The 15180-nt window shown below is 51.3% G+C and overlaps 1 protein-coding gene across 3 annotated transcripts; it reads left to right on the top strand.

The window, feature by feature from the left end:
* Positions 1 to 3207: 3207 nt before the first annotated feature.
* Positions 3208 to 13973, top strand: LOC134731897 (uncharacterized). 3 transcript variants are annotated; one of them, XR_010114608.1, is made up of 5 exons: positions 3208 to 3798; positions 5598 to 5740; positions 7589 to 7814; positions 8490 to 8589; positions 9235 to 13405. XR_010114608.1 is itself a non-coding variant. In XM_063613426.1 (4 exons), the coding sequence occupies exons 1-4, from the start codon at positions 3779 to 3781 to the stop codon at positions 8423 to 8425; spliced, it is 435 nt and encodes a 144-aa protein (XP_063469496.1). In that variant the 5' UTR covers positions 3223 to 3778; the 3' UTR covers positions 8426 to 8479. The 3 variants fall into 3 exon arrangements, 1 of the variants encoding a protein (XP_063469496.1); XR_010114607.1 differs by lacking the exon at positions 5598 to 5740 and having other exon boundaries at positions 7589 to 7785; positions 9235 to 13973; XM_063613426.1 differs by lacking the exons at positions 8490 to 8589; positions 9235 to 13405 and adding an exon at positions 8351 to 8479 and having other exon boundaries at positions 3223 to 3798; positions 7589 to 7785.
* Positions 13974 to 15180: the final 1207 nt, after the last annotated feature.

The raw sequence follows: 15180 nt of genomic DNA, 5'->3' as shown, positions 1-15180 counted from the left end.
TCAGGTGGCATTGTTGTCTGCTCCAGAATCTGGGGTCCCTGATGCCTGGTCTGGGTCCTGAAGACAGCGGCTCAAATTGCCCACCACCGAGTGGCTGGCTCCCGAGTGCCCATGATCTCCGTTCCCTGCTGCATGGGCTAGGATGTGTATGTTTGAATTTAGGAAGTCCTTAGCACTTTCTGAGCACCTACCGTGTGCCAGGTGCCGGGAACATGGAAAGAAAGAAAAACAGCCTGCCACTGATTCACGTGCTGCCCCACCGAGGCCTGTCCTGAGAGCACAGGCAGACTCTGGAGAGCAGAAAGTCTGTCTTCCTTAACCATGGCTGGTCCAAATTTCTTTCATTCAGCTACAAGATCTGACAATCCTATTTTTTACTTCCAGTGAGGTTTTGGCAGCCAGTGGCCAAATTTCCCCAGCAAGGCTGTTATGAAAGTATGTGTGTTCTCTGTGGGGTGGCCTGCCCCCGGGAGCTAGGCTCTCAAGCTGGTTGGCACCGAGCGGCTTTCCTGAGCCAAGCCAGTTGCTTAGATGACAGTTTATAGATCCAGGAAGCCAGGTGACCTGAGGCTTCATCCCAAACTTGTCCTTGTGCAGACCCCCACCTGGGAATGGGCTGCAGGTCCCCACCTGATGGGAGGTGCTGGGAGAGAGAGGGTGGAGCCGGCCTGAACTCTGAGGCCAGGTACAGTGGATCAGATTTCTGGGGCAGCTGTCACAAAGTTCCCCAGACTGGGCAGCTTCAACAATCCCCACTTATCATCTCGAAGTTCTGGATGCTGGAGTCCAAGACCAGGGCGTTGGCAGGGTGGCCTCCTTCTGAGGTCCCTGTCTGGCTTGGAGATGGCCACCTTCTGCCCGTGTCTTCCCACGGTCTTCCAATGGCATGCGTTTGTGTCCAAGTTTCTTTCTTTTTTCTCTTTTTTTTTGGGGGGGGAGGCTGTCTCGCTCTGTTGCCCAGGCTGGAGTTGCAGTGGCACAATCTCAGCTCACTGCAACCTCCACCTCCCAGGTTCAAGCGATTCTCCTGCCTCAGCCTCCCAAGTAGCTGGGATTACAGGTGCACACCACCACGCCAGGTGAATTTTTTGTATTTAGCGGAGACGGCGTTTCGCCATATTGGTCAGACTGGTCTTGAACTCCTGACCTCAGGTGATCCATCTGCCTTGGCCTCCCAAAGTGCTGGGATTACAGGCGTGAGCCACCATGCCTGGCCCCAGGTTTCTTTCTGTATAAGAACACCAGTCATATTGGATTAGGGCCCACTCTAATGACCTTATGCCCTCTTGATTTACCTTTGTAAAGACTCTATCTCCCAATAGGGTTACGTTTTGAGGTCCCGGGGCTTAGGACTTCAGCATATGAAGTTTGAGGGGACACACCATTTAACCTATAACACACCCCAATTCCAGGTTGCCATGCTTACTGGCAGAAGCCTCACCTTCTATTTGTAGGTCTGAACCATGGTGCCTGTTACCTATGGCAGGGGCACTCACATGCAGCAGTTGCCTCGTTGTAGTGTGTACCGATATGTACAGCTGGCTAGAGTGTGTGGTCATCTGGGGACTCAAGGCTCCTTAAACATGTGGGGTAGGAGGTGGGGAGGGGAGAATGGGAAGAGAAAGCCCTGAGGTCTTGTTCTTGGCCCAGAAACTCCTGTGCACGCCTCTGCAGGTACACTCCTCTGCAGGTATGCAGGACTGCCCAGAAGACAATTCACCTTAGTTGCCTAGGCCACCCCGGGCATTTATGCATCTTTCTGGGAGGGGAGCAGAGAGGAAGGGCTGGGCAGGGGTAGCAGCTGCAGCCCTGTCTGCCGCCCCGGAGACTCAAGCTCACAAATGGCCTATAGTCTGGGGGCTGGGGTGCAGAGTCCTTGTTGCTTAGGGTTGCTGGATTTAGCAAATAATAATACCAGATGTCCAGTTACATTTCAATTTCAGATCAATTACAAATAATGTTTTAGTATCGGTATTTTCCAAACATTGCATGGGACATACCTACATTAAAAAATTACTTGTTTACCTGTTGGGGGGGCAGTTAGGAAAGACCTCTCTGAAGAGGACATTGGGCAGTGATCTGAGTGAAATCAGGGACACAGCAGTGCAGATCTAGGGGAAATAACGGAGAAAGAGAGAACAGCAGGTGCAAAAACGTGGCTGAGGAGCCCCACAAAGGCCAGCGTGGCACGGTCTGCCATTTTAGTGTGAGCTTGTTGAAGTGTGGATTCCAGGCCCTGCTTCTAGTGCAGTAAATATGGGGCAGGTACGGGACCCCATCAAGAAGCTCAGTTCGCATCTGTCCTATTCCCTACTCCTTCTCAAGTTTTCAGACACAGTCCAGGGGGTGAAATGCACCATCGTGGGCTCAGAGCTGGGGTGCAAACCTCTCCAGTTACTGATGAGGAAACTGAGCTCCAGGGGGTCTTTAAGGATCTCATCCAAGGGATCTGGTCAGAGGACAGCATGGTGCTTTTGTGCACAGCCAGGTCCAGGTCTTCCGGGGCACTTCTAAAAGGAGTTTGGGGAGCAGTGTGTGGTTTTTGGGGAGCCCCCACCCACTCCCCGCTGCCTGTAGCTTTGAAGCTAGGGCTTCCTGCGTGGCCCTGTTGGGCCCTGCTGATCCTAGAGGTCTCACAGCTCATGGCCCAGGGTCCCTGAGGTTGTGTCCACCTTCTGGCTTTCTGGCCCCTTAACCTTTGGCAAATACTTGCAGGTCTAACTTGAGTCCCTTGCTAGAGCTTGTTTCTTTCTTCATGTTTGAAAGAACACAAAAGAGAGAGAAAGGACAGTTAGATCTATTTATGGAGCCGCAGCCCTAGAAGGCTCCTATCTGTTCTTTCTCCAAGCAGGAAAACCAACTGTAGGCCTCTGACCTCCTCCCTCTCCGGCTCCCAGTGGCCTCCGAGAGCCCCTCGAGCTGCGGAGAGACGCGGACTCTGCAGGCCCCTCACTGCCGGCACCTTCATCACCTAGAGCCTCCACCTGGGCCAGTGGTGGGGGTGGGGAGAATCCAGGAGCAGGAAGAGAGGTGAAGGGACACTGCCGAGGAGCCCCCTGCTCTGTTCTTCGTCCTAGACACAGGGAGCACCGGCTTCTCCGCAGCCTTGCCTGGCGCTGCCCTGCAGCCACCCATCCCCCTTCTGAAGGATGCACCCGGCACAGAGAGAGGGAAGCGAGACAGGAAGTGACCTCAATTTCCCCAGCCACAGAAAGGGCGGCTCCCCCTGCCTCTGCAGCTGGGTGTGCGTCCCGGGAGCTGAGAGCCTTGCCCCCTGCTCCATCCTTCTCTTTTGGGGGTCTCTTCAGTGTCAGGACTTGGAGAGCCTGGGCGCGGGACTTGATCAGAGAGGCCTTGAGTGCAGTGGGTGCTTATCTGGTGTCTGTGGCCCTGAGGTCTGGGACAGACATTGCTGGTCTTTCTGGGCCACACCCACGGGGCCTGCCAGCCCCCCTGGGCTTGGCACAGTGGAGGGGAGACACACCCAAGGCCCTGGATGTGCCCGGCTCTCTGCAGCTGTGGGTGCCTCAGGCTGGCCGCTGATGGGTCTCAGTTTCTGAGGGGGTGGCAGTGAAGTTGCAGAGAAGAAACCTACGAAGGTGCCCTGTCAACTGCCACACGCCCAGATGCACGTCGACAGCCCATCACCGCCTCTTGCCTGTCCTCCCTGGGGACCAGCAGGTCATGGGAGGTGGCTTGTCAAGGGGAGACACATTTGGATGACACCAAGCCGAGCTTCCTGTCTTGAGGCTGTTTCTGCTTTCTCATCTTCCTGCTAATGAGTTGCCTTTCGTGTGTGTAAGTTCAGAGGGTCTCTGTCACTGGTGTAACCGCTCCAAAACATTTGAACATGAAACAAGCATCATTTCCCTAAATTAAATTATATCCCAGCCGCACCTCCTGAGAGGAATCATCCACTGGGTTCCTGGGCGGGGAGGGGTCCTCACGGCATGTGTCAGAGGTGTGTGAACCAGAGCAGCTCCATCTTGCATACGGGCTGGGGAAAATGAGGCTGAGACCTACTGGGCTGCATTCCTGGATGGTTAAGGAAGTCGCAGGATGAGATAGGAGGTCGGCACAAGATACAGGTCATAAAGACCTTGCTGATAAAACAGGTTGCAGTAAAGAAACTGGCCAAAACCCACCAAAACCAAGATGGCCATGAGAGTGACCTCTGGTCATCCTCACTGCTACGCTCCCACCAGCGCCATGACAGTTTACAAATGCCATGGCAACATCAGGAAGTTACCCTATATGGTCTAAAAAGGGGAGACATGAATAATCCACCCCTGGTTTAGCATATCATCAAGAAATAACCATAAAAGTGGGCAACCAGCAGCCCTCAGGGCTGCCCTGTCTATGGGGTAGCCATTCTTTTCTTCCTTCACTTTCTTTCTTTTTTCTTTTTTGATAGAGTTTCGCTCTTGTTGCCCAGGCTGGAGTGCAGTGGTGAGATCTCGGCTCACTGCAACCTCCGCCTCCTGGGTTCGAGCGATTCTCCTGCCTCAGCCTCCTGAGTAGCTGGGACTACAGGTGCCCATCACCATGCCTGGCTAATTTTTTGTATTTTTGGTAGAGACAGGGTTTCACCACGTTGGCCAGGCTGATCTCGAACTCCTGACCTCAGGTGATCCCACCTCAGCCTGCCAAAGTGCTGGGATTCCAGGCGTGAGCCACTGCGCCCGGCCCCTTCACTTTCTTAATAAACTTGCTTTCACTTTACTCTACGGACTCGCCCTGAATTTTTTCCTGCGCGAGATCCTAGAATCCTCTCTTAGGGTCTGGATCCGGACCCCTTTCCGGTAACACATGGGCTCATGTGGGAGTCCTGAGGCTTCTGGGGGAACAGGAGCATGGCGCCGGCCTTGGCTTAATCCTGGGCACTCACTGCAGCTTCTCTGTTCCCTGAACAGTGTCCCCCACTCCAGGGGCTCAGAGATGTCCCCACGGGGTCCTCCTGGGTGGCCAGACTGTGCCCAGGGACCCCTTCAGGGCTCTTGAGACGGGGGAGCTCTGTGGCTCTTCCAGGGTCCACACCACGGCCCGTGGGCAGTCTGGCCGCCTGGGCAGGAGGCAGACCTTTCCTGTCGGAGGCCCCCAAGCCCAAGGCCCCCTTCCTGCTGGGTCTCGGGCAACTCAAGTGATTCCTCTCTGGTCTGACTGTGGGAGGTGGTTCCTTCTTGCCTGGGCAGCCCCTGAAGCACAGAGAATCAGCTCCCAAACCCATCCTTCCTTCCCACTCTGGGAGCCTGGCGGAGGAGCACAAAGTCCTGTCTGTCCTTCCAGGTTGGGGGAAGGCTCATTCCTCTCACCTCGTTTCTTGTGCACAGACAGCTCATTTCATAGCCATCTGGCAGGCGCTCAACCAAAGACGTCTCATGGCACTGTGGATCAGGAAAAGACAGCTGGTGCTGGAGTCCTACGTGGTTCACAGCCCCAGGCCCCAGCCCGTAGCCCTGCCTGCATCACCAGGCTCTCAATGGGACAGGAGCACCCTGCTGTGCCCATTTTGCTCACCCAGAAAAAAACTTTGTAAAAGGCTTTGTGTTTCCTTCCCTAGCCCTGGCTAACTGGGCATGGCCACACTGTTTTTTTAGATCCCACTTCCTGTCCCACCCAGCCCCAAATGTCCATGGAACCGGCCCCACTAACCTGCATCCAGCTGCCTCTTCCACCTGGGCCCTGCTCTCAGATGGAAGTGTCACCAAACACCCAGATCGCCGTGCTCCTGCTTCTCTGGGTAAGCACGTCCAGAGGCTACACAGGGGCTTGCCAGGTTCCTTGGGCTTACGTTAGGCTGTGCCTTCTTTTCTTGTGGCCCATGCACAGGCCTCTGGCCAGCTCTGTCCAGGTGGCGGCTCTCCTGGGGTCCGGCAAGCTTCCTCTGCTCGGACTCTGCCAGTCAAAGCCCAGCCCTGGCTCCTGGAGTCTGCAGCGCAACTGGCCTCAGAAGCCCAGCCTCCCTCTGCTGCTGAACCCTGCAGCCCTTGTGTGAGGTCAGACCCCAGCGCCCCTCATTTCCTTCTTTGGAATGCAGGACTGACTTGCAGACAGAGGCCTTTGTCTGCGTATAAGCCCAGACAAGCCTCCCAGGTCCTGCCATTAAGAGTCTTCAGGAGATTCTAGAGATTTCAGATGTGAGCAAATCCCAAGATGAATTTTTAAAGTATCTTTCAGCAGAGGAGAAACCCCAGTGGCCAAGCTTTAGTTTTCAACGAAACGGAAATAGATATTTCAAATTGGGGAAAAATTATGTGGTCTTGTGCTACCCGCTCCCGGTCACTTTTCCATGTGACGTTAATGATGCAGTGAACTCTTGCTGAGCCAAACGGCATGCTCGGGGTTTTTCTCAATCTAGTACTTCAGGTAGCCAGCGCTAACCAAAGTTTATTTAATTATTTATTTATTTACTGACGCATAGTCTTGCTCTTGTTGCCTAGGCTGAAGTGGAGTGGCGTGATCTTGGCTTACTGTAACCTCCGCCCCCAGGTTCAAGCTATTCTCCTGCCTCAGCCTCCTGAGTAGCTGGAATTACAGATGTCTGCCACCATGCCTGGCTAATTTTTTTTTTAGTAGAGACAGGGTTTCACCATGTTGGCCAGGCTGGTTTCGAACTTCTGAACTCAGGTGATCTGCCCGCCTTGGCCTCCCAAAGTGCTGGGATTACAGGCATGAGCCACCACACCTGGCCTAACCAAAGGATTTTATTTGCTCTCCCTGGAACGTGAAGGGCCCTCAATCCTGACTGGCTGAATTCAGGTTGGCATCAACTGTCACCAGGATGACAGCCATGCCGAGTCCCTGGCCCCCTGCCTCCAGCCTCCTGCCCTCCAGCGCTGCCTCCACTGCAGCCAGTGAGGTCTGATCTTCTCGTTCACCTCTCAGAGTGGCTCAGTGGTGAAACGTTGTCTACAGCAGGGGCGGGCAAACCTTCTCTTTAAAGTGCCACTTATAAATGTTTTCAGGCCATAAGGTCATCATGGGGTGAAAAGAGCCACAGGCAGTATGCAAATGAACAGGCGGGGCTGTGTTCCGATAAAACTTTATTCACAAAAACAGATGTCAGGTCAGATTTGGTCCCGGGGCTGCGGTTCGAGTCTACAGAATAAGGCCTGCGCAGCTCAGCAGTGCAGTGAGCATTTTGGGTGTGGTTCATTTTTACCTCCTCAGTGTCTCACCTGCCACACCCACTACCACTCCCCACCGCCACACCCTGTGCCAACTCCTTGTCCCTGGAAGTTGTCCAGAGGCATTCTGCTTCCTTGGGGTCTTTGCACAGGATGCGTTCTCATCCTGCAGACCTGGCTGCCTGATTCTCCGCCTGAAAATCTCCCACTTGCTTCTCCAGATTCAGCCCACCCCTCTCAGGGGCCTTTCCGAGAACTGCTCCTTCAGCCCTGTCCCCTGACAGGCTTTATCCTGCTTGGCCTCTGAGCAGCACCAGGCCCTGTGCACCTCTCTCCTCCCCTGCCTCCTCTTACCTGGGAGGCTGTTTTGCCTGTTTTCCTCCCGCCTCCCCGACTGCTCCTGCTCCGCCCCCTTCCACTGTGTTCTCAGCTGACGATGCTTCTTTCTGCCTCTTCTTCAGCCCCTTCATCTCTCTTCCTCGGGATGACCTGCACCCCCATGACCTCACTCTCCACCTGGTTACTGATGGCTCCCAGATCCACGCCTCCAGCTGGGCCTCTGCAGAGCATGATCCCACCAGACACTCCACGCGGCAGGGACTGTTCAGACTCACTGCTTTTCTCCCCACGCCTGCGCCTCCTCCTGAAATCCACCTCTGTAAGATGGCATTGCTCTAGGACTGACAGGTTTGCATGCCTGCTGTGCAGTAACAGGCTAATTACATGGAGACAGCGGGGAAATAATAGCAGGGCACCAAGCCAGGAGGTGGGAGGAAGCCCTGAAATTCATCTCCCTGAGGAGTTCTGGGCTGGGATTTTTAAGGGGATCATGGAGAGTGAGGGGTTGGGAGATTGGGGTCTTTGATTGGTTGGAGTGAGGGGAATGAAGCCACCAGGAGGTGGAAACTCCATTCTTTGTGAGTCTGTTCCCGTGGGGTCCTTGAGACCAGCTGACATCAGTAGTGTCACTGGTATGCAAGGACCTGAAAGAATATCTCAAATGGAAAACTCGCCATTTTATAGTGTTCAAGTTGTTATCTATAGAACAGTGACGGGGAACTTTAATCTTGTCACAGGGTCTACGTGATTCTAGGACAATAGGCGAACATCTCTGAGGAAGCGGGTCTGGGAGCGGGCTAGCCTCGTGCCGAATGCTGGATGTGCTGCCAGCTGGGTTTATTTTCCTTCCCCCACTCCCTACTTCCCGGGTTCATTTTATAAAGCTTACAGGGATGGTTGCAGCATCTGAGGTGAACACATTTTGGGAGCATCTTTCTAATCCCCAGCAAACCCCTTAGCCAGAGCAGTCCTCCACCGTTGCCCAATGAGACCCTCCCTCACTGGTCTGTGTCACTGCCTCAGGTTCAATGAGACCCTCCACCCAGATGAGCATGAGCCCAGCCAGGGTGGGCTGTTCAGTTTCTTCCCTGGGAATCTGGAGCTGGATTGAGCTGGTCTGCAGGTAAATGGGCTTTTATTGCATGGGGGAACATGGGAGAGGCCGTTCCCACCACCATGGGCCTGGGACAGCAGCGGCTGTGGGTTGGAGGGAGCGGGGAAGGCGAGCTGTGCAGGCAGCGTCAGAAGAGGGAGGTGGCCCCGGGCTCCAGGCCCCCTGAGGCAGGCCATGGGGTGGCAGGGCAGGGGCAGCGCTCCTGTAGTCTGGATGTTGAAGGAGGTCCTGGGAGATGAGTGATGTGGCCCCATGGCCAGTCTTCCAGGCTTTCCAGCCCCAGCCACCTTGACCCTCCTTCCCTCAACACCTTCTCATGCCCTTGAGTAGGTGGGTCCCCAAGTCACCAGATAGTCTGTCATGCTTTGGGTGACTGGACCCCCACATCCCAGCAGCCGTGCTCCTTGGCTGCTCCTGAAGAGTTGCCAGCCCCCTCCCTGGCCCTCACCAGTCCTGACAAAGCGGCTAAGGGGACAGGGGCACAACTGGTCTGCTGGGTCCAGGGTGGCTTGGGGCCAGGCCGTTCTGTATCCTGGTTTTATAAAATGAAGCTGTGCTGCTCCTTCAGGCGATGGGGCAGGGCAGAGGGGGCACAGACTCCTCCTGACATCTCTGGCTTTGGGGCAAAACAATTCACCCGGTGGACTCTTCTAGCCTGGGCTGAGAGCCCAGCAGGCTCGAGACACCGCAACCTGGCCTGGCCGTGGGCAGGCAGGGAGTGGAGATTGCAGCATCGACTGGGCAGAGGAGCTGGGGCGTTTACCAGAAGTCTCCAGCAGGCCATCTGGTCCCAGAGAGCAGAGCACACAGCCTCAAGAAATACGAGAAAGGCGGCAGGGGCAGGTGAGCTACAAAGAGGGCTCCCCTGGGCAGTTTCATTTTTAGGGGATTGCTTCATATATCTTCAGACCTTCAGGGTTTTAATGTGTTTGAAGCTGTGCAGCGAAGCCCAAGTTCCTCTATGTGACCTTGCAACCCCTCTGGGCCTTGGCCGGCTGCCACTCTGCCCCTTGCCTGCCCTCCAGACTCCGGTAAACATCAGCAAAGCTGGATGGAGAGGAACCGTGGATGAGGATGAAGTGGGGAGTAGGTCCTCCAAGTCCTTCCAAAGCCACCTCATCCTTCCAGCTAGCTCCAGGCAGGAGCAGCAAGCTCCCTGTGCTGTCCCGCATCAAACAGGCAAGGACAGCTGGACACGGAGAGAAGAGGCTGCAGGAGAAGTGAAATCACCTCCACAGCCCAGGCGAGGCAGCAGCCAGGGGTGCCTGTCTGCCAGCTGTGCAGGAAAGACCCCTTCCCCACCATTCCCCGCTGGTCGGGGAGAGCCACACTTGCTTTTACTTATACTCAGTAGGTGTGATTAGCAATGTGAGTCTAGGAGGTTTTGTTTCTCAAACTAGAAACCTTGGGTGGCACCCTTGTTGGGGTAACAGTGAGAGGTGTGGGTGACAGAGGGGAGGGGCCTTGCCGCTTCCTTGCTCTTGGCAGGGGGAGCTGGCTGGTGGATGATTCATTCATTCAGCAATTGTTTATCTAGAGGAAATGATGGGCAAAGGCCCTGTGGGGTGGGCAGTGTCATATGAGGTGTCAGGAGATGGCTGCAAAGGAGAGGAGCTTGCAGGGGTTAAGGCAGCTGAGGGACCTTAACCTGAGGTGGCACCTGGCTTAGCTCTCATAGCTGTGGTTGCTGCTTTTACAGTAGATTAGATCTTCCCGAAGCATGGCAAGAAAGAATAGTTGGGACAGGCTAGGTTTATGAGCAGAATGCAACCTTTGGCAAAACCCCGTAAAATACTCTGTAGCTTAAAAAATCCCCAGGCCACAGCTAACTATAGTTTGTGCTCCTAAACCAGTTCAACAGAAGCGCTTGACATGACTGCTGATCTGGGTGGCAGGTGGTGGCTGTCTGCACCCTAGGCTGCAGGGAGGATGGCCCCGGGAGCCCGCAGACCACAGACACCAACAGAGGCCCGGGTTGGGGTGGGCGGTACCAGAGGCAGCTGCGGAGGACTCTTGGAGATGCTCCCTCTGCTCCTCCTTTCGCCACCAGGGGCCTGAAAAGGGATTTCCTTCTGTGGGAAAATCCAGATCGGCCTCCCTGTCACCTCTTCCTCACCCTCATTCGTTCCTCCCCCTGGGATAATCTGACTGTGCCTGTGGATCCAGAGTGGATCCTGTCAGTTCTCATCCTACGGATCGCTGAGGTCCTGCACCTTTCGCTTGGCCATGCTCAGCTCCAGGGCTCCCTCCCGCCTTGCCTTTACCCTGGGACTGCTCTCTGCCTCCTTGGCTGGGTCCTCTCCTCGGGCTCCCTTCTTCAGTAGCAAGGACCTTAGGTCCTCATTCTTGAGCCTCTTCTCTCCCAACCAGACCCTTGTACCTGAGCTTGTCCACTCCCGAGGAGAACAGACATGTGCCCAGGCCTCGGAAAGCTGTTGTTTCTAGGCTTCCTCTCTGTAAAGTTTCTGATTCATATAACTCATTGTAGGAATTGCGACTGGACATCCAGGGGCATCTCAACTCCATTGTGTCCCAAACTGAACTGGTCCCCTTTCCCCCACATCCCCGCCCCTCCTTCAGTATCCTCTACTCGGAGAGTAATGTCACCTCCTAAACACCCAGCCCAGAAGCCCTGGGGTCAGAGGAATGCAGGCTTTGGAGTCACCCACCAGACTCAAATCCTGGCTCTACCACCTCCTGTGTGATCCTAGCAAGTTCCTGAGCCTCTCTGTGCCTTAGTTTCCCAGATAGCGTCAGTGCTCCTCTTATAGACTTCTAGTGAGGAAACAATGAGATATTCCGTTAGAAGTGGCCATACAGATAGCACTCAGTAAAAATGAGCTGTTATTAATCCCTTTCCCCCAACACACACACACACACACACACACACACACACACACACACACACACTCAGCCAGTGATTCAGTCCTGTGGGCTCCACCTCATCTCCAGATCCAGGTCCCATTCACTGCCACAGTGGTGGCTCTGACCTTCCCCATTCCTACCCTCAGCAGCTGCAGTCGCCTCCTTACTGGTCTTTCTTCCTCCATGGTCTCCCTGCTCCCATCTCGGTGAATAATTTCTTTTTAACAACAACAACAAAAAGCTTTATTGAGATATAATTCACATATCATACAAGTCAATCATTTAAAATGTAGAATTCAATGGCTTTTAACATTCATTGAGTTATGTGACCACCTCCACAACCGATTTTTTTTCTTTTTTTTTTTTTTTTTTTGAGACGGAGTCTCTCTCTGTCGCCCAGGCTGGAGTGCAGTGGCGCAATCTCGGCTCACTGCAAGCTCCGCCTCCCAGGTTCACGCCATTCTCCTGCCTCAGCCTCCCGAGTAGCTGGGACTACAGGCGCCCGCCACCATGCCCGGCTAATTTTTGTATTTTTAGAAGAGATGGGGTTTCACCATGTTGGTCAGGATGGTCTCAATCTCTTGACCTTGTGATCTGCCCGCCTTGACCTCCCAAAGTGCTGGGATTACAGGTGTGAGCCACCACGCCCAGCCTTACAACCGATTTTGTAGCACATTTTCATCACTCCAAAAAGAAACCCTGTGTGCATTACCACTTACTCCTCATTCCTGCCTCCTGACCCTCTCCCATCCCTAGGCAGCCACTAATCTACTGTCTGCCTCTATAGATTTGCCTATCCTGGACATTTCATATTAAGGGAACCCTATACTATGTGGTCTTTTGTGGCTAGCTTCTTTCACTTAGCATATTGCAAGGCTCATCCTCGTTGTAACATGTAGCATTCCTTCTTACGGCCAGATAACATTCCATTGTGTGGATATACTAGGCCACATTTTGTGTATCCATTCACCAGCTGAACTGAATAATACATGGGTTGTTTTCATTTCTTAACTATTACACACAGTCCATACAAAATGCTGCTATGAAATTCCTATACAGGTTTCTGTGTGGACATATGTTTTTGTTGCTCTATATACCTAGTGGTCATATTAGTCATATGGTAACTCTATGTCACTTTTGGAGGAACTGGCAAACTGTTTTCCAAAGTGGCTGTGCTATTTCACAATCCTCCCTGTAAAGTGTGAGGGTTCCACTTTCTCCACGTCCTCACCGACACTCATTACCATCTGTCTTTTTGACTGTGGCCATCCTAATGCCTGTGAAGTGGTATCTCATGGTTTTGATTTGCATTTGCCTGATGGCTAATGGTGTTCAGCAGCTTTTCATGTACTCATTGACCATTTATGTATCTTCCTTGAGAAATGTCTATTCAGATCCCTTGCCCGTTTTAAATTAGAATATTTATATTTTTATTATTGGTTTGTGAGAGTTCTTCATATATGCTAGAGACAAGTCTCTTAGGCGTATGATTTACAAAACTTTTCTCCATTCTGTGGGTTGTTTTTTCACTGGCTTAATAGTGTCTTTTAAAATACAAAAGTTTTTAATTTGAATGAAGCCCAATTTATCCATGTTTTTCCTTTGGTTGCTTGTACTTTTGGTGTCATATTTTAAAAACCATTGCCTACCTTGATGTCAAAATTTATGTCTATAATGTGGAGAAAAGAGGACTCTTAGATGCTATTGGTGGGGAAATAAATTAGTTTAGCAATTCTGGAAAACAGTATGGGAGTTTCTCAACAACTAAAAGTAGAATTACCATACAATCCAGCAATCCCACTACTGGGTATTTATTCAAAGAAAAGGAAATCAATATATTAAAGGAATACCTGCACCACCCTTGTCTATTTACAATAGCCAAGATACGGAATCAAGCTAAAAGTCCATCAACAGATGAATGAATTAAAAACTGTAGTATATGTATACACAATGGAATACTAGTTAGCCATGAAACAATACAATTCTGTTATTTGCAGAAACATGGAGGGACCTAGAGATCATTGTGTTAGTGAAATAAACCAGACACAGAACTACAAATGTCCTCTCACTCATATGTGGGAGCTAAAGAAGTTGATCTCATGTCTCATGGAGGTAGAGAGTAGAATGATAGTTACCAGAGGCTGGGAAAGTGGGTGGGATGAAGAGAGGTTGAGCTACTGGGTACAAACATACAGTCAGACAGAAGGAATAAGTTCTAGTGTTCAATAGCACAGCAGGGTGACTATAGTTAATAATTTATTGTACATTTCAAAATAGGGAAATGTGAAAAGTTCCCAACACAAAGAATCGATGAACTTTTGAGGTGGTGGATATTCCAGTTACTCTGATTTGATCATTACACATTGTAGGCATGTGTCAAAATATCACATGTACCCCATAAATATGTACAATTATTATGTATCAGTAAAAAAACGTATGACTGTATTTTCTGCAAAGAAGTTGTATTAGTTGGAGTTCTCTAGAGGGATAGAACTAATAGGATATATATATAAGCTTATTAAGTATTAACTCACATGATCACAAGGTCCCACAATAGGCCATCTGCAAGCTGAGGAGCAAGGAGAGCTGCTCCAAGTCCCAAAACTGAAGAACTTGGAGTCCAATGTTCGAGGGCAGGAAGCATCCAGCATGGGAGAAAGATGTAGGCTGGGAGGCTAGGCCTGTCTAGTCTTTTCACGTTTTTCTGCCTGCTTTATATCCTGGCCACACTGGCAGCTGACTAGATGGTGCACACTCAGATTGAGGGTGGGTCTGCCTTTCCCAGCCCACTGACTCAAATGTTAATCTCCTTTGGCAGCACCCTCACAAATACACCCAGGATCAATACTTTGCATCCTGTAATCCAATCAAGTTGACACTCAGTATTAACCATCACAGAAGTGTATAATTTTACTTCTTATATTTAAGTCTTTGATCCATTTTAGGTTAATTTTTGTGTGTGAGGTGAGGCAGTGTTCCAACTTTATTCTTTTACACGCAGATGTCTAAGTTGTCCCAGTGCCATTTACTGAAAATTGTCGTGGCATCCTTGTTAAGAATTGATTGGCTGTAAATGTGAGAATGTGCTTCTGAACTCTCAGTTCCATTCCATTGATCTATATCTCTATTCTAATGCTAGTATCACACAGTCTTGATTATTGTAGCTTTGTAGTAAGTTTTGAAATCAGAAAGTGTGAGTCCTCCAACTTCGTTCTTTTTCAGGATTGTTCTGGCTATCCTGCGTCCCTTGAACATCTACATGAATGGGCAATTCCTTTTAAGATGCTTTATTTATTTATTTTTTTGAGATAAAGTCTGTCACCTAGGCTGGAGTGCAGTGGTGTGACCATGGCTCACTGCAGCCTCAACCTTCGAGGCTCAAGTGATCCTCCCACCTCAGCCTTCTGAGTAGCTGGGACTATAGATGTGCTAATTTTTATTTTTCTATTTTTTTGTACATATGAGGTCTCACTATGTTACCTAGGCTGGTTTGAACTCCTGGGCTTAAGCCATCCTCCCATCTCAGCCTCCCAAATTGCTGGGATTACAGGTGTGAGCCACTGCTCCTGATCCTTTTAAGATACTTTAACTCCTCCTCCCTTTCCCTGTCATCAATCCATCTACAAATGGATTGATTACCTTTAATGAGGAAACACACATCTTCCCTTTCTTGTGTTTTAGAACAACATTCAAAATTAACAATCATTCTGAGTGATTCTTTTGTTTAAAGAGCTC

The sequence above is a fragment of the Symphalangus syndactylus genome, chromosome 19, assembly GCF_028878055.3.
Source record: "Symphalangus syndactylus isolate Jambi chromosome 19, NHGRI_mSymSyn1-v2.1_pri, whole genome shotgun sequence".
NCBI classification, from domain to species: domain Eukaryota; kingdom Metazoa; phylum Chordata; class Mammalia; order Primates; family Hylobatidae; genus Symphalangus; species Symphalangus syndactylus.
Note: the sequence above shows the minus strand (reverse complement) of the source record. Positions and strands in the feature narration are given on the sequence as shown.